Source organism: Cygnus olor, chromosome 2 (assembly GCF_009769625.2).
Source record: "Cygnus olor isolate bCygOlo1 chromosome 2, bCygOlo1.pri.v2, whole genome shotgun sequence".
NCBI lineage: Eukaryota > Metazoa > Chordata > Aves > Anseriformes > Anatidae > Cygnus > Cygnus olor.
In genome coordinates this window covers 160,607,194-160,631,338 of record NC_049170.1, presented here as the reverse complement: position 1 = coordinate 160,631,338, position 24,145 = coordinate 160,607,194, and the positions used below count along the sequence as shown (strand labels likewise).

Genomic DNA, 24,145 nt, shown 5'->3' with positions numbered 1-24,145 from the left:
ACTGGAAAACTTTCCCTATATGTATAGGTCTCAAACACCATCAGAACATTTTGCAGATCCTTAAGACAGACAACCCTTGTCCAACTCTTGCACATGGTGATGTCAATCTAACCAACCTTTATGCCATCAAAGATGAAAAAAGTTTCAAAAGGGAATCTGTAACTTGCTGAACCCCTTTTGTCTCTCTACTCCAGTCTTTCATAAAGTCACATTCCTGCATAGCCCATACCAGTCAAGGACCAGAAGTTAGGGTAGGATTATATAAATATAAAATACATATATTTAATGATTACACACTGCATGACTGAAAGGTCATAAGACTGTTTTCTTGTTCATTGTTCCGTACTATTACAGCCTGTGCCCATTATTGTTTTTTCCAAAAATAAAAAAATAAAATCTCAAGTGTTAACTGAACTAGAAAGATAATCTCCATCCAGAACTGCCAACAAAACTGCACTCTTGGGGTATAGCAAATGTAAAAACAAAAACAAAAACCACACAAAAAAATCAGGTTTAGTGAAGTCCATCCAGCTGAGGAATTACAACTACAGATAGAACCTATGGAAATATTAAAGTAGATCTAAATTGGAAACCTGAAAAAATGCCTGCAACATGTACACACATTAATCTGCCAGGAGAACAGATTTACAACTGACAGTACTGAAGAATTTAATTTTCCAGAAGGATCTGACTGAATAAATTACAGTTTTAAGAAGGATAACTAGAAAACCTAAGTACTTGAGGGGCTTGTCTCTACTAATCTATTTCTGTGAAAGACTGAAATATGGGTAGAAATACAAAATTCTCATGACCAATCAGAAAAATGGCCATGTAAACTGAGGAGCACAAACTTCTGATTGATTAACAGGGTCAATTCTTCAAGCTCAGTGCAACTTTGAGCTGTGTGTTCTCATCTTTGTTCAGAAAAGCTCTGTCAGATCATGGAGTGCTGTATACACAGAACTGATTAAAGTGGGACTTCCAAGATAACAGGTCATTTTCCTCAAAGTTGCAGCTTTGAGAAAACCTTGGTCAGAAAGTACCTGCAGGTAACAAAGACAAACTCCACAAATAACAGTAAGTACCATCAAAGAAGTACGTAGGAAGGTATGGCAAAGCCAAAAAGCAACTACAGTAACTGAGAGGTGCACTATGGAGAGAGACGGCCCAAAGTTCCCCACGGCAATCACATTTAGGTAGAGGTAGTCTGTGGCATTTTCCTTAGGGCTCACAGACTTAGCAGAACTGCTGTCAAGAGCAGATTCCACTACATGAAAAGTCTCTCACCACTTTCTCCATTTCTTCTCTCTCCCACTGAGTTGCTTCTCTCACCATTTCCATCTCCTACGAGAGACCAAAATTAGAGCCACTTCACCCGGTGCTCTCTCCTCACATGGAGCACCTGCAGCCTCATGAAGATTTCAGAGTCAAGTCCTAGTGCATTCCTGATGAAAGTGCTGGGAACTGCTGATCCCATAAAAAGGAAGTCCATTATCCATTATACTGCAGATTCCATGCACTGAGGGATATACTTGAGATTTTTGGAAACGTTTTCCGCTCTACATCATTCTCCCAGCTGTAGCCAGAATACTCACCTTTTGTAGGATCTCCAGTTCTTCAGGGCTTAAATCACGATCAATAGATGAGATACTTTCTAGGCTATTCTTCCACCCAATACCAGCAGCAAAAGGGTTTGCAATAATTCCTGGAGACATCTACAAAGTAAAAAGGGAATAAACATGGTGAAAGCCCATAGTATACCATACAAAAAATTCTACATCCTGGGCTACTAGATGTAGAGTACTAAGATGCTCCTAGGCAGGTCAGAACTGTTTCACAACTTAAAACCTTATTTCAATGGTCAGTTACGCAAGGAAATTGAGGGCTAAGAAAGAAGAATCTGAATTGAAACAGGTACAGAAAGGGGTAAGGTTACCAAGAACTGAGCACATAATCTAGTGAAGGATTAAAAAAAAGCTTACTTGCTAAGCCTCAAAAATTTGATAAGACACAGGCTTGCTATGGGTGTTTTCCTGTGGGGAAAGGTGATCTCCAATAGACAGACAGAAATTTACTTTAAAAGTAACATCAGTCAGTACAAGAAAAAATGGGCATAAAATATACCGGATACAATTAGTTTGAAAACTACATTTTCAGTCAGTGCAGTGATATAGTGAAACAGCTCTGTAACCAGCAGAAGATATACAGCCTTGGGAGACTACTGATTTATGAACCAGCAACCACTTCCAGTTCATACAGCAGGAGACCAAGCTTTGAAATCTGGGAACTCAAAAAAAAAAAATCTACAGCAAAAGGCTGGAAAATCTAGCAATCTTCTTTGCAGAATAGGTGGGATCCTTACAGGATCCTTACAGGTCACTACAAGGGCACCCTGCACTTCACCCTTTACCTCAATGGCAGCTGCAGCCTTGGGATCAAATCCATCACACACCAGCACCAAGAGTGTGTCACCCACACTTCGCAGTATCTGTACTGCTTCTGTATGTGTCATTCCCAGCAAACTCTGATGATTCACCTCCAGGATCCGCATTCCCACCTTCAGACGGCCATCCCGAGCAGCAGCCCCAGAGGAGCTCACCTACAAGGAATGGGCAGAATCAAGATTTTACATCAGGAGTTAAGATTAAGTAAACATGGAGACCATCAGGAAGAATCATAGAATCACAGAATATCCTGAATTGGAAGGGACCCACAAGGATGATCAAGTCCAGCTCCTGGCTCCACACAGGTCTACCCAAAAATTACAATTCAGACCACATGACTAAAAGCATAGTCCAAACGCTTCTTAAACTTTGGCAGGCTTGATGCCATGACTATATCCCTGGGTAGCCTGTTCCAGTGTGCGACAACCCTCTTGGTGAAGAACCTTTTCCTGATATCCAGCCTGAACCTCCCCTGTTGCAGCTTGACTCCATTCCCTCAGGTCCTATCACTGGTCACCAGAGAAAAGAGATCAGCACCTGCCTTCTTCTGTGAAGAAGATGAGGCTGGGCCATCAGAGGAACAGGAAGATGAAGATGAGGATATCCAAAAACGATCAATAACTATCCGATAGGCTATGACTGTATCACACACTGATTGGTAAGAGGGTCCATCCAGATGACTGAAAAGCCCCTGTAACTGAGAATTCTAGAAATTCTGTGCAACTATAAGCCACGCTAATGTAGTCCCAAAGCTGGGAAAAAAAAAAAAACAAGAAAACCTTGAAGAAAATAGGAAGGCCTGTAGCATGTGTAGTCTTTCTATAGCTTGTGTAGTCTTTTAGCTGAAAGAAAGAGACAGGTAGCCTGGAGCTAGCAGAAGCAAGGAAGATAAGCGATAAAAGGTAAAAAACAAGAAGGAGAAAAACAGCCCCAGACTGACCTATAGTAATCTTTTGCTCATTAAGGATCATTAGCATATTAAAATTACATCTATCAAAATGCTAATGTATGCTAATGTGGGATTTAGTGTGCCCCCCCCGCTGTTCCTCTGTAATGCGCAAACTCAGTGGAGATAAGTTAGGTGAGCTGTAATAGCCAATCAAAAGTAGCCAAAGATAGAGCTTTCACAAGTTTGCTGTGTATAAATTACAGTGATTCGAGTCAGAGGTGTACTTGCTTTGCGAAAGATCGCCAAGCACCTGATTTTGCAGAGTTATATAATTAATTATTTGATTAAAAGACCTTCGTGTGGATTCCGACTGTGTACTTATTGGTGCGCCACACTGGGCACGAACCTATGGACAACACTAAGTGTAAGAAATTGTAGATAACAAGCTATGATGGTTGTTAACTTTTTTTTTTTTTTTAATGAAATCGTAAATCTCTAATTATAATCACAGCCCTGTGGCCAGTCCTCATTCTGCCAAGAATCCCTAAAGAAGCTGCCTGTCCTCCATAGAGTTGGGTGACAGCAGCCAATTACTACAAAGGATTAACTGGCAGCTATGGAGTGTCCACTGTCCAGCAAGGACTCTTTAGAGTAGGGGCAGAGTTTCCACCCTGACATATGAGCTAGAAAGGGAAACAGTGACACTAATATGAACATCCAAAGCAAGCAAGGGATGTGAAATTACACTATTCGTCACTATGCTCCCTTGGTAAGAAAGAAGATGCAGTACTTTTTGACAAAGGTCAGGAGAAGCATAAGCTTATTTATAGTATTTTGTTGAAAATAAAATGTGTGTTACTTCCTGGAGAAAAGCAACATGACAAATGAGTACGCACACAAGCAGTCACAACGAAAAGGGAAAAATTACACACATGGTGCACTGCACATGAGGTACAGTCAGGAATTAATTCATAATGCTTTCTATGAAAGGAGGAAAATGAATGCATGTTTCAGTGGGCAGAAAGGCCACGAGCACTTGGGGGAAGCAATAGGAATTGAGGGGAAAAAGAAAGTGTGGGTTTGTGTAATGGAAAAAGAACAAAAGAAAGAGTGCAAGGCAAAATAAAGGTAAACATAGGAAATGAGAAAAATTTTACAGCTGTTGTAGAGGAGGAAATATGAAAGGAAACACATGCACATGCTTCAGTGGATGGAGAAAAAACTAAAAACTAAAGGAGAATTAGTGTACCCAGTGAAAAGTGGAGAGAGCACACGAAGCAAATTCCCACAAGGAATCACCTTTCTCCCTATCAGTCCTTGCATGCAACCAAGTTGCAGAATTCGTGGTCCGGTACCTTAGAAATGAAGATGCCTTCATCAGTGGGATCAAATGGATTTCCAGCATGACCTTTTGCTCCACCCCGGATGCTGATGCCCAGCTTCTCTCCTGGAGCCTTTTCAATGCATATTTCCTGCAAATACAGAAACAGTCTTCCTTGTTTCTGGGTTAAGTTCAGGCTGGGATTATTGAGGAAAAAGTTTCAGTAATTGGCCATATTCTAAACATAGTGAAAGGGACCTGAATTGGTTTCACTCATTTGGCACAGTTGATTCTTTTTTATGTGGTTCTGCCCTTTCTGTATTTCTGTCTCCTGTTCAAGACCAGTCTTTGTGAAATCTGGGAATGATCAATTATGATCACAGTATCATCATGGTCCTGGCAAGAGACCCTCCACAGCCCTCAACCGTGTATGTACTTACATGAGAATGGATTCCTCCACAAAGGAATTACAGAATCATAGAATGATTTAGGTTGGAAGAGACATTAAATACCACCTAGTTCCAACCCCCCTGCCATGAACAGGGACACTTTCTACTAGATCACATTGCTCATCCAGCCTGGCCTTGAGCACTTCCAGGGATGGGGCATCCACAACTTCTCTGGACAACCTGTTCCAGTGCCTCATCACCCTCACCATGAAGAATTTCTTCCTAATATCTAATCTAAATCTATCCTATTTTAGTTTTAAACAGTTATCCCTTGTCCTATCACTACACTCTCAGACGAAAGAGTCCCTCCTCTTCTTTTCTGTAGGCCCCCTTTAAGTACTGGAAGGTTGTTTTAAGGTCTCCCCAGAGCCTCTCTTCTCCAGGCTGAACAACCCCAACTCCATCAGCCTATCTTCATATGAAAGGTGTTCCAGCCTTCTGATCATCCTTGTGGCCTTCCTCTGGATTCAGAATCTTTAGCCAGAAGTTTGGTTGCATCCTAGACCCAGACTTCCAACTAGATAAGAAATTGCCTTCAGAGTTGAGCCTTCTATCAAGAAGGGAGTGCAGTTTACCCCAGTGCTATTACTCAGAACCTACCTGCATACCAGGTGGTGGTGGATCTCGTCTTACTAACACAGTCAGCTCCTGGGTGTTGGAGAGTAGGGCATTCACTGCTTCCTGGTGGGTAGCATGGCGCAGGTCAATACTATTCACTTCCAGAATCCTGTCCCCTACACGGAGTCCACTGCGAGATGCCAACCCACGGGGAATGACCTACAAAGAATCGTTAATGTTACAACTAGAAAAGAAAATTCCATCTCTCCTTGGAGATACACTGATAAAGCCTGTGGACACGCTTGAAAAACAGATGAACAGTAAGTAAGTGTTACGACTTCAGCAGGAGGAAGCTGTAAGGCCCAATTTTTATCATGTCCCTATGCTATCCTCCAACATCTTAAGGCATGTTTTGACTTCCACAGATAAAGTTCCCCAAGAGGTACTGTATCTGTGAAGAAGCTGCTCAGGTGCATTACTGTGTTACTGACTTTCAGAAAGCCTCCATAAAAAGGTCAGTTCTATCCTCTATGCGCAGTGTACATGCACGTACACGTACTCCCACTCAAACTCTTTCTCATTTGGAGACTTCTGAAGCATTGGAAAAAAGTGCTAAATCACCAGTACCTTGGAAGGCAAGACAGTAGCCAGAGAGATACAAACTCAGCCTTAATGTCACAAAAGTTGAGCTGATGTTGCAAAGATTGAGAAAATGCCTTGAAAATTGTCCATACATCAAGACAGCAAGGAGGCTGTGACACAAGCAGAAAGGACAGATTTTCAGTCATTTGGCAAAACTTGATACAACTGGTACTGCTTATAGTACCATTTATTTGCTACTGGACAATGTTCAAATGGCATTTCCACTTTTGTTGTTAAGACCAGAAGTAGTCAACTAACCCACTGGATGATTATCACAGGTCATTATGCACCACTGCCTTCTGCTCAGAAGAAAACTGTGTTTTAACAGTTATCTCCCAGATGAATATCTAACCTCAATTTGAAGGTGTTCAGGGCTGCAGAAACTATGACCATCTTCGAAAATTTTCCCAGTGAATAATTATTCTTGCTACTTCAAACCTCTCCTCAGTTTTCAGCCCAATATTGTCTGACCTTTTTTTTTTCCCCGAGGTACAGTTTAGTTCTTTTTCATTAGGAAAAAGAACCCCTCAGTACTTCACAATTTCCTCCCTTCATTATATGACCTTTTTTTCCAGTTTTGAAAAATCTTTGTAGCTTTGAATAATCTTTGTCACTTTTATTTCCTCTTCTCCATCTAAAATCTTTTGAAATTGCAGGTATTTCGACTGACTATGGATTTTGGTTTTGGCTTAGCCAGCACTGCCTTCAGTTGAGTTTTGGTTCCCTTCGCTGTCCCTTATTACATGTCTGAGTATCACTTGGATGACTGTTTTACAGTGGGAACTCACATTACAGTCCATTTATTATGCTGCTCTTATGCTTTTCAAAGTTACTGCTTTCCAGAAAAAAATAGTGTAAAAGGGAAAACTGGTCTGCACCAACTATATCTAGATGCAAAACCTCATGCTGAGTTACATTAAAGTGTATTTCTTTGAAGAGGAAAAAGTGATCGACTTCAATCTTTCCTCCTCATCATGAATTGCAATTGCAGTATATTTTTGTTCAGTTTCTTGGCTGCAATTTGAGATTTACGTTCACACAGTTGCTAAGGCTGAATAGCATCAGGTCTGGTACAAATGCTTGTAAAATCCACCTGGGAGCCCTCCCATTCACTGACATCCTACCTCTTGAAAACTGCCACCCAGTTTGGAGTCCATTAATATGTTCTGTAATGTTATTACATGGTGCTAACTTTCAATTAGGTGATAATATAGTAATCATCTTGTAGGACTTTTTTTTTTTTTTAATATTGTACTAACTCTGGCTGGGATGGAGTTAACTTTTCCCACATCAGCCCATTACAGCAGTGTGCTTTGCACTTGTAGCTAGAACAGCACTGATCCCACACCAATGCTTTGGCTATTGCTGAGCAGTGCTGGCACAGCATTAAGACTCTCTCCAAACCGACTCCAAAGGCCAGTAGCCTTTGGGGTGGGCAAGAGGTGGGAAGGGGACATCTCCAGGACAGCAGACCTAAATCGACCAAAGGAATATTCCATAGCATATGATGTCATGCTCAGCAATAAAAGCTGAGGGGGATGAAGGGAGACGAATGAGGGGTACTCTCATTATGAAAGCATTTGTCTTCTGGAGCAAATAGTACATGTATTGAGGCCCTGCTTTCCAGGAAGTGGCTGAGCATTGCTTGCTGATGGGAAATAGGGAATAATCTTTTTTCCTTTTGCTTTTGTGCACAGACTTTGCTTTTCTTTCATTAAACTGCTTCTATCTCAAAAACCCACAACAAGTATCAAGCTACTTCACCAATGAAAAATTTAACACTGGCACAAAATGAAGTAAGATTTGCTCTAAAATGTCATTCAATGTGTTATGGTCTCATATAAGCTTTTTAACCTGCGTAAAACCTTTGTCATCTTTTCACTATTTTGCTCTGTCTGATGCCAGACTAAACAGGAAATAACTTTCTCACAGGAATTTTGAAAGAACTCAAATGCTTAACTGCAGCACTATTGGCAAAAGTGCATCTACCATTATAAATGGTAGACGTCACTACCATTTACTGTACCAGAACTGACAGTGTCAGTACAACTCAAGTCTACAAAGAAGTGCTCTAGAGGGTTATCTTGAGAGCTACAGACCAACAAACCTAACTTCTATTCGTTGTAAAATTATAGAGTCAAGAAAGAGTAAAATCTGTGAGCACATGGATAGGTAGCATTTGTTGGCTAGGAGTTCTAATACTCTCACATCAAAATCCTTCATCTTAACCTCAATAATTAAATAACTCAGGATCATTCACTGCTAGGCTGCCCACACAGGACTTTACCTTTGAAATGAAGACACCTGGTTCGTGAATCCCAAATGGATGGCTTGAATGGTCACTGCCTCCTACGATACTGAGTCCCAGGGGACCACCTGCTTTTACAAGGTGTATTTCCTTGAAGGAACAAGAGGTAGAGTTACAGAGAGTAAAGGATATCACATAAGGACCACAAACACTGAAAAACATGGAGTCAGGGATGTTCTGTGTGAGTGAGCACAAAGTAATCTCCCACAGGACAAGAGGGTTACCCATTACTTTTCAGTGCTCCAACAACCCAGTGTGCCAGCCCTCATCGCACTACCACTTTTTCATATGAAAAAGTACGAAGATTACACTATACCATGTTCTAACAGACAGGCTCACCTCAATGGGATATTGATCCTCCAGGCTTTTAGACAGATGGTTCCTTTGCAGTTCCTTGCAGGAAGGTGTCTCCTCAGGTGGGCTCTCCCCATGGCTGGGAGGCGGTGGTGGGGAGTGCATGCGCACTCGTGGCACGCCTGGTGAGTCTCCCTCGCTGAGCTGCTCTGCACCCTCTCTCTCTACCAGCAGCACGATGGTGGGGGAGGATGCGGTAAGCAGCGCTACTGCCTGATCATGCCTGGCTTCTGTCATGTCTACCCCATTGATCTAGAACAACCCGCAAACTCAGTGTCAGACGATCACACAAGTACACCCTGTCATTTTAAGCCCTTAGCAAAGCACCCTAAGGGACCCCATTCTGTGAAAACCTGCCCCTTCCCAAAAGTCTGTAACCAAAGCACTCTGTAACTTACCCCACTTCTTCCTATCTGGCAAAAGGACATGGGCACCTGCTCATTCCCAGCTGACCACCATCCTCTTTCCAGACAGACTACCAACCCCTTTCACCTTCCCCTCCAAACCTCCAGGCCCTATCAGCATCAGTGATGCTCCAGAGGACTACAAACACCAAGTATGATGATGCTGTACCTCCTGGAGTGCTACAAAGCTATTGTCAAGACTATGCCCTTGTTCATTCATTATCAGGAAAGTATCTACGACTCCTTTTTGGCTTTGCATTCCAGCTTTCTTACCTGGCCATGACAAAAGAAACCCAAGAGGTTGCATTAAAGGAATGGGTTCAAAGATCTTAATATGGGAGGAAGGCAAAAAGCAGTGATTCCCAGAAGTGATGTCACAGTACACTAACGCACCATGGCATCAGCTACCTTTGAACTAGGGCATTTGCCCATATCAACCACTATCAGAGCCCAGACATAGGCACTGAAGAGCTGAAGGACACAATCTGATGTGTGCTAGCTACTGGGCCACTGTTCCCTCATGCTGGGCAAAGTTAAGGCAGTCTTGGGAGGATAGTCCTGTGTTGTCAGTTTTAAGCCATAAAAAGTACCACAGGTATAAAAAGATTTGGAAGCAACAAGAAACAGACTCAGCTAGTCAGCAGTGACTGTCTGGCTGACACAAAAAGACAAATAGAAGTATTTTGGACAAGAAGACATTATCCAATATGCTATGCCAAATAATATCAAGAATACAAATATAGTCTTGCTACGGTATTGGTGAAAGAGACAATGCTCTGGACACAGAGATGCTTCCAGTACATACACGGAAGCAGCAATGTCATTTGTACAAAGCACTGAAGAGACCTCATCTGAAAAAATGTATACTATTCTCATACTTCCCACTAACGAAATAAGGAAATCTAACATAGGTTATCGAAATGCACAGAGAAATGCTTGTGGGACAAGAAGGGGAACAGAGAGCCTTTCCTACAACAATAAGATACAAAGTAGCTTGACTAGAAAATCAAAGGAACGGGAAGGATGTGACTGTTCTCCAAGAGGAAGGCTATTCTGTACAAGGGACAGAGCATCAAGAGGAGAGCTAAGTTAAAGAATGCTGCCAGAAGCACCAAACTTGCCATGACATCATTAACATTGAAAATTGAAAGGTCCATAGTTTTTGGAATAGCTTTCCAAAATGAATAACAATGACATGAAAATAATAGCTGTTAAGATGGAGTTTGATCAGCTTATGAAATAATAACATGACTTTTTAACAGCCACAGCAACTGGATTTTGTAGCCTGATTCCTCACTGTCTAATTCCTAGAAATATTGTAACTATTCCCAGGCTCTTTTCAAGAAAGCAGTTTCTGGGCAAAGTTGACTGTGCACTGTCTGACAAGGCTTTGTCCAGAAACTTCATAAACACTACCACCACCCTCAACCAATCTGCACTATCTGATCCACAGTCAAGTGTGCTTACTCTGCTTATGACACGGAGGCTTCAGCCTACAGTGGGGTTTTTGTCAGACTATCAGCAATATTACCCTGCTCACTAGTTATCTTCTAACTATCACATAAAAAGCAGACGAGATAGCCCTACACTCCTAGTTGTGACACGGTCAGGAAACTCTCAGCCCCACAGCCTGTCCTCTGATACTCAGACATCTGTCCCAAAGGGACATCTTTGGCACCAACTACAGAGGCCTAACAAGGATGTGAAGATGTGCCAGCCTGCACATACATGCAGGAAGAGGCTTTAGGAAGGATGCAAAAGTACCTGGGTAACGGCTATTCAGCATAAAAGGCAATAAGCAGGAAAGATAATAAATTAAACAGAGAGATGCACAAACCTAATGAAAAGCAGGTGACAGAGACAAGTCTCAAGACACTCATGGATGGATCATTAAATCACTCAAAAGGTTACATTGAAGAAGTGTGACCAAAAACTTGGTAATGAAGATTATTACGGGTTGTCGGAACAGCTCTCACAGGAAAAAGCAAACTCACTACAGGAAGTTTTAAAAGGGATTGTGAGAATGTGCAAAATTTATGATGGGATGTTTAGAGGGAGAATCACACATAGGGAAAGGGAGGCGCCAAGGAGCGGTGAAGAAGGAGTATGGGAAAACAGAGAAGGTAGAGAACAAGAGAGGCTGATCACAGGCAAGCAGGCTGCTGGACAGTATGCTTGTCTGGACAAGCCCTGTGCCTGATCACCACAGTCTGCTCTACCTTTTTATCATATCCTGTTCCTATTTACTGTGTGAATTTGTTCTTTATTCTGCATATGTACTAGCGCAAGACCCACTAGTAAAACTCATGCTGAACTAGCCAGCAAGTAGGAACCCAGTATCTAGAAAAACCCAGCAGCTGGCCCAGAGACTGAATAAAAGGCCCAGGGTCTGACCAAAGAGCTTTGAAGAACTTGATGCTTGGGCCAGAAACAGAAGAGACCTGCAAATGTGAATTTGCATGGTGGTTAAGTGAGGGAGTGCACGTGTATGTTCCGCAAGCAAACCTTAAACCTGATTAGTCATTGGGTAGAAACAGGGTTAAGCCATTTGTGTTGTTCATGCCCTATGAGAATCATTCATCTTTATATGGAAGCCTGAAAAAGTACTTCCTCCTTTCCTGTCTGTGCAAATCCATGGCCAGTTGTGCCTGTAGGGCTGGACCTGGGAATGGGGAAAAGCAGCTGCCTCACATCTAGTGGACTGGTAAGGAAGAATCCTCTTAGGTCCTCCTGTCTGAGGGATGCAGCAATTTTTAACGAAGATGACATGCAGACGCGGCTTGGCCCTTAGGCTTTTATCACCAGATGAAGGCCCTACATGTTTCACAGAGAGACCTGCAGTAGCAGCATGCACTCTTGACTTCATGCATTCCACTCTGAAAAGTGAGCTCTGTTATTCTTCCACCACTGATGAGAATGGTCAGAGCACAAGTATACAGTAGTACTTCCCCAGACTCCAACGAATGAGGTCACAAGAACTCCCTGAGTCAGAGGTATGTCATATACAACAGCTCTTGACAGCATTTTCCACATGAGCTTCTCTATTGCCTGGCAATCATGATACCTTCTCAGCTCTTGGACAGCTAGTTTTCAGTGGCCCTTATTGCTGTGTCTCTACATAAGAAGAGAACAAGGGCAACAGGAGCAGCTGAGCTATCAGAAAGCACAGAGGAAGGGAAAGAGTATCATCTGTCCATGCCACAGGGAGCTATAGATCTCTAGCAAATTTCTTAGTGATCAGACTGCTCTTTAGGACCCTCACATATCACTTGGTACCACTACTGTTCTCAGTCTCCCGCAGATTAAGTATTCTTCCTTCTACTCCCAGTTCTATCCCCCTCAAAATAGCTGCCCTTAGCCACTGCTCCCAGTCCTGCACCCTCCCTGCTAGATTCCCATCCAATGACTCAAACTCTCCAACATTCCCCCATGCAGCTCCCTGTCCTGTTTGCTTTCTGCCCCATCTTCCACTACCAAGATGACTCTCAAGATGCCTGTCACAATTGTGTCAGGGTGCTATTCATAAGAGACACTAGAATATGAGGAAGGCTGGAGAGTTAGTAATCAATCACCGGTGAGTTTTGTGGGGTGTTAACTTTGAAGAGAGATCTAGGCTGGGCTCTTCAATCCATGTACTCAAAAGCTCCCTGAAGAATGTAAAAGGAGCTATCCTGGTCCTTCCCTGTAGAGAAGTCCGGGATGATATAGAGCACAGGGGAAGAATATGAAGCTGTGCTGTATTTCTTCTCCCAAGAAAACAAAAAATCTTTGGCAAAGTGATACAGAAGCATGACTAGGAGACCATGGCTTTGGCAAACAGGCTTCTGCCTGCTGGACCTGTGAAACCACCTGTATCTTAACCAGGGCCCTCTTGCTTTCCCCATAGGGGAACACGAGCAACCTACACAGCATATCCTGTGGATCATGATGTCCTGAAAAGCCCTCCAATAAAAATGGGCCATCAATGCTTCAGAAGAGTTGTGGTAAAGACAGAATTTGTGTGATGCTGTGTGGGCAAGTGTTCTGAAGTGAACAGGCACTCCTTCAACATCCAGTATCACTGGGCCAGGACAGTTCCACAGGTCTGACCTAGCAGCGGATTTGGCCAGAGACAGGGCAAAACTCACACAGCTTGCTCATGAGTCTCTTAGAATGAGCAGAACATCTCAAGGACAACTATCACCAAGAAGATAGGAGAGGCCTCAGGATTTAACACTACCACCACCATGTGGATACTGTGAACCCCACAAGCAAGAAAGGCAGAACAGCAGCTGCTACCAGGAGGCACACCTGCTGGAGTTGCTACAGTTAGACACTTGCTGGAAGGTGCAGAAGTTATGTGAATAGTCTAGACTAGGTAAGGATTCTCCTGAAAGATAATAATTTGTACCTGATTTCTTAAGTGATCACAAGATCTGAGCTGCAACTGATGCTCGACACCACAGCTTTTATGACTGCACATAGTTCAGCACAGGAAATATCCTTGAGAGCAGAAGACCATGTTCGTGGATATATTCCTTACCTATGCAATAACACCGCACATATTGTTGCAGTGAGGTGTGTCAGAGGACTAAGGACAGCAAAACCTTCATCCACATCAAAATCTAACAGTGCTCCTGAGTTCTGTAAGCCTTGGGCTCATACAAAGCAGTCTGAAGACACTGCAAGCTATTACTAGGGAATTAGATCTGCTTTCCTATGAAGATGCCCATGGATATAAATATAGCTGCTAATGGAGGGGTAAATGGGGTTTGACTTCTGACTCCATTCTGAGATCTTGTGTTTCCTTCTTGCCACAGGTAGAGCCAATTAACACCACATGATGGTCTGTGTGCCTGTAATCACGCCTCTCAGTCATGCCTCTGTACCAGTGGAGCATCAAAAGATGAGCAAAACCAAAATAATTTAGGTTATGGGGAGGGACTCTTTTATCAGGGAGTGTAGTGATAGGAGAAAGGGTAACTGCTTTAAAATAAAAGAGGGTATTTGGATTAGATATTAGGAAGAAATTCTTCATGATGAGTGAGGGTGGTGAGGTAGTGGAACAGGTTGCCCAGAGAAGTTGTGGATGCCCCCATCTCTGGAAGTGCTGGGCTGGATGGGGCTTTAGGCAACCTGATCCACTGAAAGAAGACCCTGTCCATGGCAGGGGGGGTGGAACTAGGTGGTCTTTAAGGTCCCTTCCAACCTTCCAAACCGTTCTATGATTCTGCTAATCTGTCTGGCAACAGTCGGGGTCAATGCTTGGTTTTGGGAGGCAGTGGGGAGCCCTAGCAAGGAGAGAGAGATGCTGTACCATGGTGTTCAAGTCTCTTGTCAAGATATACCTGTCAGACCTGGGCTAAAGCTCCACTAAAATTTTGTGCCAGAGCAAATACAACACAGCCCCCAGCCTAGGGATAGAGCAGACAGAAGCCAGCACTGACAAGGCTGTATCAGTGTTTACTCACACCAGCTCTGTGGTAACACATGCTCTTACCACAACAGCTGGATCAGAAACCCACCACCAGCACCAGGATGCAGGAGCTTTCACATGGAGGCAGCATGCGAGCTTGGGAAGAGGGTCAGGAGACTCAGCAGACTCTCCCCCACAGGAGGGAGAAGAGGTGACACATTAGGCAGACTTGAGGTTAGAGGCAGCAGTGAGATCCACATCACTGGCACAAACAGGAAGGGAAACTGGGGCCAGAGTTTGAAATGAAAGCAGGGGGAAGCACTCCAATGTGCCCTGCCCAGCTCCACACTGCCATCAGGCAGCCTCCCTCCTCTTCAGCCTATACTGACCCCTGCCACCCTGCAGGGAGCAGCTGTCAGCTGTGCCTCAGAACGTCCCTTCCCACACATCCTGCTATGGCACAGCTCTCCAAGGCTGTCCTACAAGGCTCTGGAGGGACACCAGGCTAGGGCAGTGCTGTCATATCACCCATATTACCTCTCTCTAGCACAGCCCTGACTACTGCGTACTGTCCCTGTGGGGACATGCTCACATGCTCCACTAAGGGAAAGGAGGAGACATTAACTGTACCCACTGCCAGTCACAGGCTGCTAAAAGACAGGGAGAGAACCAGCAATATTAAGTGCTCTCACAGAAGACAATGGAGATGAAAAAAAGACCCTCAAAATCCAGGTTCAAAGACAGGAACACATCTCCTGTCTGAGGAAGGGCAGGGAGCTGCATTTGTGCCTGCTGTCCCAAGAGCAGCGAGTCAGACCCCTTCCAGACCCTCCTGCCCTTCCCTGCATACCCGCACTCACCGAGATGACCCGGTCTCCTACATGCAGGATCCCGTCCCTATGGGCTGCACCACCCTCTGCAATTCGTGAGATAAAGATCCCCTGAAAGACAATCAGAAAGGTCAGAGCAGCCTTGTACCTCCCCTCACCAGAGCTTTGCTTTCCAGAATCGCTCCCTGACACCAGGCAGGTCTCAGCTCTTTCCCCTTTGCAGAGCCCTCCCCTGCCCTGGCACTTCCCCTTCATTCCTCACTCAGCACAAACCCTCTTCTGCTTCTGGAGCCATCTGCAGCAAAGTCTTCATGTGGCCAAGAGCCCAGAATATGTCAAGAGGACACTGGCAGGATTAAATGTCACTGGCAGGAATTGTGAGCCTCAGCCCCGCCTCCTTTTGAACTTCTCTCTTTCCCTGACTTAAGAGTAGATTCTGGCTCTCAGCGAGACACAGACTGCCTGGCTCAGCAGCTCAGAGTTCCTGGGCAGAGTTCCTATGCTGCCTCAAGCAATGTAAGGAAGACCCCGTGCTGCTCCCTCATGATGTGCCTAGAGTTGGGATTGAGCATCTTCCCTCCCGAGGAATCATTACTAACCGTGTCACCAGCCCGGTAGGGTGTGGAACCTTTGCCACCAGCAATGCTGAAGCCCAGACCCTTCTCATTGCGCATAAGGCAGGTGGAGTATCTCTCCGTGGGAGGTGCCCCCTCAGGCCGCTCTGGGAAGCGTAGGCCACCTCGCCTCTCACGAGGGCTGTAGTCATCCTCAGGGCGAAGCGGTGTGACGGTGATGGCATTCTCTGGCTCCACCATCCGCTCCCGCAGGACTGTCATGGAGACAGAGCTTCCTGATCCACGCAGAGCTTCCACTGCCACATGATGCTCAGCACAATGCAAGGATACGCCATTCACCTGGGGACAAAAAGAGCCAGGCACAACCCTCCCTTTGTGGGGAGATCTTCCAACAGCCTACAAAGACAGCTCCAGTCTTAGCAGTCAGTGTCCAACAAAAACACAGCTCATCTCCTAGCGCTGCAACCCTGTTCCAACAGGGACACGACAGATTTCACCTGCTACCCCACAAGGGAGCTTCCCTGTACTCGCAAAGCACGTGCTGCCTAAATACATAATACAATGGCTAGTGGGTGGGGCTCAAAGGGTTGTACTGAATGGGGTAAAATCATCTTAGCAGCCAGTCACTAGTGGGGTTCCACAGGGCTCCATTTTAGGGCCAGATCCCTTTAATGTTTTTATAAACAATCTGAATGCAGGACTCAAATGCATACTAAGCAAGTTTGCAGACAACACTGAATTAGGAAGAACTGGTGACTCCCTTGAGGGTAGAGAGGCCTTGCAGAGAGATCTGGACAAATTAGAAGGCTGGACAGTCACCAACTTCAAGAAATTTAGCAAAAGCAAGTGCTGGATTCTGCACCTGAGATGGGGCAACCCTGCATATATGGACAGACTGGGGGATGAGAGGCTGGAGAGCAGCCCCACAGGAATAGATCTGGGGGTTCTGGTTGACAGCAAGTTGAGTATGAGTCAACAGTGTGCCCTGGCAGCCAAAAGGGTCAATTGATCCTGAGGTGCATCAGGCACGGCATTGCTAGCCAACTGAGGGAAGTGATTGTCTTACTCTACTCTGAGGTAGTGCGGCATCACCTTGAGTACTGTGTACAGTTTTGGGTGCCACAATATAAGAAGGACATAAAACTATTAGAGAGTGTCCAAATGAGGGTGACACATCTAGAGGGGAAGACGTATGAGGAGCAGCTGAGGTCACCTGGATTGTTCAGCCCCGAGAACAGACTGAGGGGAGGTCTCATCGCAGCCTGCAGCTTCCTCACAAGGGGAGTGGAGGGGCAGGCGCTGAGCTCTTCTCTCTGGTGACAGCGACAGGACCCGAGGGAATGACATGGAGCTGGGACAGGGGAGGGTCAGGCTGGATATTAGGAACAGACTCTTCACTGAGAGGGTGGCTGGGCACTGGAACAGGTTCCCCAGGGAAATGGTCATGACCCCAAGCCTGCTGGAGTTTAAGAGGCTTTGAACAATGCTCTCAGAAATATGGTTTGATTTTTGGGTGCTCCTGTGTGGACCCGGGAATTGGACTTGATGATCCTTGTGGGCCCCTTCCAACACAGGATTTTCTATGGTTCTGCAATACATCTCCAAGGTAGCCCCTGCCAAGCATAGGAAAGGCCCTTTCTGTGAAGGGGAATTCTCTTCCACAGGAAGCCTCATCCTCCCCATCACCTCTACCATCCCCATGAGGCAGCAAACCCCAGGCAGCTAACTAAAAGATAAATGGCAACGTTAATTAAACAACCTACTCTTTGAGCTAGGGCAGATTTTGTTTTCTCCTTGTGCAGCTCCTGATGCTTAATTTGGCTTACAGACTAGTGCAATGCACTTATGCATCAACCCACACCTCTCCATCCACTCTCTAGTCATTAGAAATATTAGCTAGGTTCTTACCTCCAGAAGCTTGTCCCCAACACGAACCCCTGCACGAGCTGCAGGTCCCTCTTCTGACACACGGGAAATAAAGATGCCCTGGAAAAACACTCTATGTTAAAAGAAGTGGAGTCCATTCCTCAACCATGTAAAGTGTGGAAGGAAAGTAGTCCACCCCATTCAACTTAAGGGAAAGGGGAAATCCCTTGCCAATCCCATACCCTGGCTGTGGGGACAAGACATCCACATCACTCTGTTCAGGAGTTGGTGGAAAGGGGAAAAAAATTCCCGTTCCAGGGCTACCCCACATGTGACAAAACGGAAAAGGGAAGGAAACGATAATCCTTTTCCAGTCGGATGAGAACAGCACAGCTGATGCTATCACGTGTGGAAGACAACCCTATACTTTTCTCCTTTTGAGTCCTGTACATCAGGACACAAATGGGAAAGAAACTGCTGCTCTCATTGCTGCTCTTGGTGGTCAGTAGCCTGAATGTTTGAGAAGTTGTGCTCCAGCCCCCTGCTCCTTGGCAGGTCAAGGGTTGCTCTCCACCTTGCTCTGTGAAAGCCCAGTCCAACCGCCACAAAGCTCTTACATATGGAAATCCAATGTCCATCTACAGAGAACTAGTCCCTGAAAAGTTGGTGCTTCAATAATTATGCAGTCCAAGGTCTTACCTCATCGTCACCCTTATAGGGGGTGGAGCCCTTGCCCCCTGCGATGCTGATGCCCAGCCCCCCTGTCTGCCGCACGATAGTCAATGTCAACTGGAAGCAGAATGAACACAGGTTACAGGTCAGTGCAGGCATGGAAGATGCCAAAAACATCTTGAAGAGCAAGAGATGACTACTTCAGAGAATAAGCACAAGAGTATAGACTTTATCTGCATGCATCTGCTCATGTATTTGTGTAAGCTGTGGTGTCGATGCCTCAAAGGTACCAAAGTTGCGATACATATAAACAAACCAGTTTTCACAGTTGAGTTCTGAACTATATCTCAAGACCAAGAGTTAGTTTGCCTGTATTGAACACACTGGAATGAGATGTCCACCACAAAGTAAACTGAGAAAGAGTGGGATAGGACTGGATAAGAAAACAGGGATAGTGTTCATATCACAGCCCAGATCTACCACATAGTTCTCTTTGAGGTGCAATTCCATACAGCTACTGTGAGATTAAGGATCACCCTAATGTAACATGCAGTAACAAGAATGGCACATGTTCCAGAATACACTGGGACACATACTTGGCTTTACTCTGTTGATGGAAATCAATGTGTGATTCTGGAAAAGCCATCTGTCTTGTTCAGTGGCTCCTTCCTCTTCTCCCCTCTCCACGTGCAGGCTCAGAAATGTAGTTGTGCAATCCAGAAGCCTCTTCTTCCTATCTCCCATTTCCACATACCAAATTAAGGCCCCTTCCAATAGCAAAACTCTCCTCAAACTTGAACTGAAATTGCCTATATTCAGGACATTAGCATGAACTATTTGTGTTGCCCCAAGTCATGAGAAGGAAGGTAAGGAACATGTGGTAGGAAACGGAAAGGAATGGGATAGGCAGGGCTCCCTCGGGGATCTGTCAGGGCCAAGGACCAAGGAGCTGGTGATGCAAGTGATGGAAACGTACACAGACTTCTGGAGAGAATCAAATTTACTGTCCTCCAGATGTCGCTTCTCTGGAAACAAAGTCCAGAACAGAGAGCGGCTGCTGCAGAGGTTTCTAGCTTCAACATCAGATCCACTTGGCTTTGGCCAGGCCACAAGGCAGTCAACAAAGGAAGCAGGAGAGCCTTTCCTTAATGCCCTCCCTTCAGATTTTTCTTCATTTTCTACAGTGACAAAAGCAACAGCTTGCGGGGCCTTCACATTCTACTAAGATCAAAAACCCCAGGAAACGCAGAATTAGACTGAGGATCTTTGCTATTTCCTTTGTGCCCAGTCAATGGTGTAGTAGAAAGGTGCCAGAATCTTCACAAGCTAACCCTGAATTCTAGACAGACCATACATACATTGTTTGTAGTGCGAGACCTAGAGACTGAGTTAAATCCAAGTACTGAAAGACATGGATTATTCAGATGAGACAAAAATGTGGTAGGCATAAAATAGCATTGTATATCATTGATAGCACACTTTAAAACCGCTTATACATTACATAAACTCTTCTTGTGTGAAAAAGTCTATTAGGATCTAAGTGAAAATACTCATTTTATTCTCCAGTCTCACTGGATTTTGATAATGCTATAAAGGCTTTTATCTAATTTGATTAAGAATTGTCAATTTGTCTACGGAAAACTTGGTTTCCGTATGTAGATTAAAGAGAATTCTAATAACAGGATCCAGATATTTCTGAGTAAGATAGCTGATGATTTTGCTCAGTGACTGAATATGACAAGATTACTGTTTTTGACTTGCTTTTGACAATGAACAAGGAATATATGATGTCACTGGCTGAAGTCACTTTCAGTTTCACGCTAAGTTGATTGTTGAAACTAACTGAAAGATAAACCACAAAACAACGGATTTCACAAATTCACAGAAACCAGACCAAAAATATCAGGAAATCTGCCAGAAAAGTCAACTGTGCTGAGGGTTAAGAACCGCAGGTCTATCAATGTAAATTGAAAAAACAAAACGCCAATGAGGAACCAAGTGTAACTAAATTTAAAGACACTGCTGGAATAACAGCAAATAGGGTTGCATGGGACATAAATATATTTAGGCTAGAAAGAAGATTTCCAACTCCCAAAGCAAATAAGTTCTCCCATAAAATATTGTGGTAAGAAACCAAACTGGTGAATGTTTGTTTGAAGTCTATGGAAAGACTATGAAATTAATATGTACCTGACAAAAAAGAAACCTTACAAAAAAGGTTCCAGTAGCCTATACGTGTCTTTTAGTTTTACATTCAGTGCTAAGATGATGATGGAGGGTCTAGAACGGAAGATGTATGAAGAGCAGTTGAAGTCACTTAGTTTGTTCAGTGCAGATAAGAGGAGGCTGAGGGGAGGCCTCATGGCAGCCTGCAGCTTCCTCACGGGGGGAGTGAAGATGCAGGCGCTGAGCTCTGCTCTCTGGTGACAGTGACAGGACCCGAGGGAACGGTGTGGAGCTGGGACGGGAGGGTCAGGCTGGATATTAGGAACAGGTTCTTAACTGAGAGAGTGGTTGGGCTCTGGAACAGGTTCCCCAGGGACATGGTCATGGCCCCAAGCCTGCTGGAGTTTGAGAAGCCTTTGGACAATGCTATCACACATATGGTCTGACTTCTGGGTGCTCCTGTGTAGAGCCAGGAATTGGACTTGATGATTCTCGTGGGTTCTTTCTAAGTTGGGATATTCTATGACTTTATTTCATACAATGGCTAAGACACTGCTTTTTGCACTGAAATACGAAATTACGCCTTCCTAAAAGTGTAACTGTCCTAGAGCTGCTTTGACTTTCATTCAAGAAAACATTTGTCCTAACAGCAGGGGATGGCACTGTTACCACCCCTGCACACTCTTGTCAATGACTTTTCTGTGTATTTATTTCTCTTCTTGCATTTATGCTCTTAGAATCACAGATCCACCCACCACCCAACAGTGGTTCATCTCAGGCTTAACAACAGATCTGTGATATTCCCCACCTAGAAACATGCTGCTCATCTGATTCTGGTTCCTTACAGCAGCAGAACAGGCAAATGTTCATTAAGTGGGCAACATGTCTGGATCAATTCCTCTGTGGAAATGTGCTGCTGGGACAGGAGTAAAGTGAGAAAATGGCAAAGACCACCACTTCAGCCTCAAGTTGGCATTTCCCTGAACTGGAGACTAGGAAAAAAAAACATTTATCAGACTGATTGCACCAAAGTGAAAAACCAACAGTTACACTTCCCTCCCCTCTCCTCGACCTCCCTCAGTCTCATCTGTGTTTCTGCCTCTAAGTCTCTGGGGAACACACTCAAACAAAGGCAAGAGTTAGTAGGGCTGATTGATAGGGCTTTAAACTAGATTTGAAGGAGGAAAGGGACAAAACTGGGCCTGCCAGTGATAAGCTATGGGACTGCATGCCAAAAATTGAGGGACTGTGTGCTAGCAAGACCCTTCAGTCTGCCCCACGAGGGGCTAGGTTCAATGAAGCACATCTGAAATGTTTCTACACAATTGCACGCAGCATGAAAAACAAGCAAGAGGAGCTAGAAGCCCTGGTCCAGTTCCAGAGTTATGACATCGTTGTCATAAGTGAAACCTGTTGGGAAGAGGTCTGTGACTGGTGTGTTACAATGGATGGTTACAGGCTCTTCAGAAAGAATAGGCAGGGCAGGCAAAGTGGGAGGGTGGCACTCTATGTAACGGAGGCACTGGACTATACAGAGCTTGCGGTTGGCAACAATGCAGTTGATAGGCTCTGGGTAAGGATTAACAGACAAATATAAAGGAGATGTCATTGTAAGAGTCTACTACAGACCACCTGGCCAGGATGACAATGACACTGATGAATTATTCCTTAAGGAACTGAGAGAGACTTCTAGATCGGCTGTCCTTGTCCTTATGGGGGACTTCAGGACTTCAACCTGCCAGATGTCAACTGGGAACATCACATAGCTGAGACAAAAAGGTCCAGGAGATTCCTGAATCACGTTGATGGGCTAAAGTTGCGCCAGGGGAGGTTTAGGTTGGATATTAGGAAGAACTTCTTTACTGAAAGGGTTGTTAGGCATTGGAATGGGCTGCCCAGGGAAGTGGTTCAGTCACCATCCCTGGAGGTCTTTAAAAGACATTTAGATGTAGAACTTAGTGATATGGTTTAGTAGAGGACTTAGTGTTAGGTCAGAGGTTGGACTAGGTGATCTTGGAGGTCTCTTCCAACCTAGATGATTCTGTGATTGATGATAACTTTGTACTTGTACTAAGAGAGCTGACTAGGAAAGGTACCCTCTAGGACCTGTTGCTTGTAAACAGGGAGGGTCTTGTGGGTGAAGTTGCAATAGGTGGTCGCCTTGGCCATAGTGACCACGAAGTAGCCGAGTTTAAAATCTTTGGCGATAGGAGGAAAACTGCCACCAAACTTCAACCTTGGACTGGGGGAAAGCAGACTTCAGACAGCTCAGGGAACTAGTTAGTGAGGTCCCCTGGAAAGTGCTTTTAAACACACTGGGGTCCAACGTTACTAGTCATTTTTTAAGTAGCACCTCCTAAGAGCACAGGAACAGGGAATTCCAAAATGCTGGAAGTCAAGCAGGAGGGACAGGCTGGCCTGGCTGAGCAGGGATCTCCTTCAAGTGCTTAGGCAGAAAAAGAAAGTATACGGTCACCGGAAACAAGGTTGGGTGACATGGGAGAACTACGCAGAATCACAGAATGGTTGAAGTTGGAAGGGACCTCTGGAGATCATCTAGTTCAACGTCGCTGCTGAGCACGATCACCTAGGGCACATTACACAGGATCGCACTCAGGCGGGTTTTGAATATCTCCTAAGAAGGAGGTTCCACAACCTCTCTGAGCAACCTGTTCCAGTGCTCTGTTCACCCTTACAGTAAAGAAATGTATCCTCATATTCATCCAGAACTTCCTGTGTTTCAGTTTGTGCCCATTGCATCTTGTCTTATCACTGGGCTCCACCGAAAAGAGTCCAGCGCCATCCTCTTGACACGCTCCCTTCAGATAGTTGTACGCATTGATCAGATCCCCTTCACAGTTTCCTCTTCTCCAGGCTAAGCAGGCCCAGCTCCCTCAGCCTGTCCTCGTGCAATAGGTGCTCCAGTCCCCTAATCATCTTTGTAGCCCTCCTGGACTCACTCCAGGAGCTCCATGTCCCTCTTGTACTGGGGAGCCCAGAACTGGACACAATACTCCAGGAGAGGTATCACCAGCGCTAAGTAGAAGGGCAGGATCACCTCCCTTGACTTGATGGCAACACTCTTCCTAATGCAGCCCAGGATACTGTTGGCCTTCTTGGCCACAAGGGCACATTGCTGGCTCATGGTTAACCTGCTGTCCACCAGGACTCCCAGATTCTTCTCTGCAGGCCTGCTCTCCAGCAGGTCAGCTCTCAGCCTTTACAGGTGCATAGAGTTACTCTGCCCGAGGCGCAGACCCTGCATTTGCCTT

General features: G+C 44.9%; 1 protein-coding gene across 12 annotated transcripts in view; it reads right to left on the bottom strand.

Moving 5' to 3' along the window:
- Window positions 1-24,145, bottom strand: part of SCRIB (scribble planar cell polarity protein) — a 120,388-nt gene that overhangs the window by 44,647 nt on the left and 51,596 nt on the right. For 9 of the 12 annotated variants that reach the window (XR_005816878.1, XM_040547582.1, XM_040547586.1 and 6 more), the window contains 11 exons: window positions 18,735-18,824; window positions 18,078-18,155; window positions 16,194-16,508; window positions 15,625-15,705; window positions 8,951-9,217; window positions 8,591-8,701; window positions 5,704-5,880; window positions 4,689-4,805; window positions 2,411-2,599; window positions 1,596-1,715; window positions 1,288-1,344 (listed from right to left, as the gene is read on the bottom strand). Coding sequence is in view for 11 of the 12 variants with exons in the window: in XM_040547582.1 (XP_040403516.1) it covers window positions 1,288-1,344; window positions 1,596-1,715; window positions 2,411-2,599; window positions 4,689-4,805; window positions 5,704-5,880; window positions 8,591-8,701; window positions 8,951-9,217; window positions 15,625-15,705; window positions 16,194-16,508; window positions 18,078-18,155; window positions 18,735-18,824 (1,602 nt within the window). In the remaining variant the exon portion in view is untranslated. The remainder of the gene's footprint in view (window positions 1-1,287; window positions 1,345-1,595; window positions 1,716-2,410; window positions 2,600-4,688; window positions 4,806-5,703; window positions 5,881-8,590; window positions 8,702-8,950; window positions 9,218-15,624; window positions 15,706-16,193; window positions 16,509-18,077; window positions 18,156-18,734; window positions 18,825-24,145) is intronic. The other 3 variants (XM_040547583.1, XM_040547590.1, XM_040547588.1) reach the window with 1 other exon arrangement.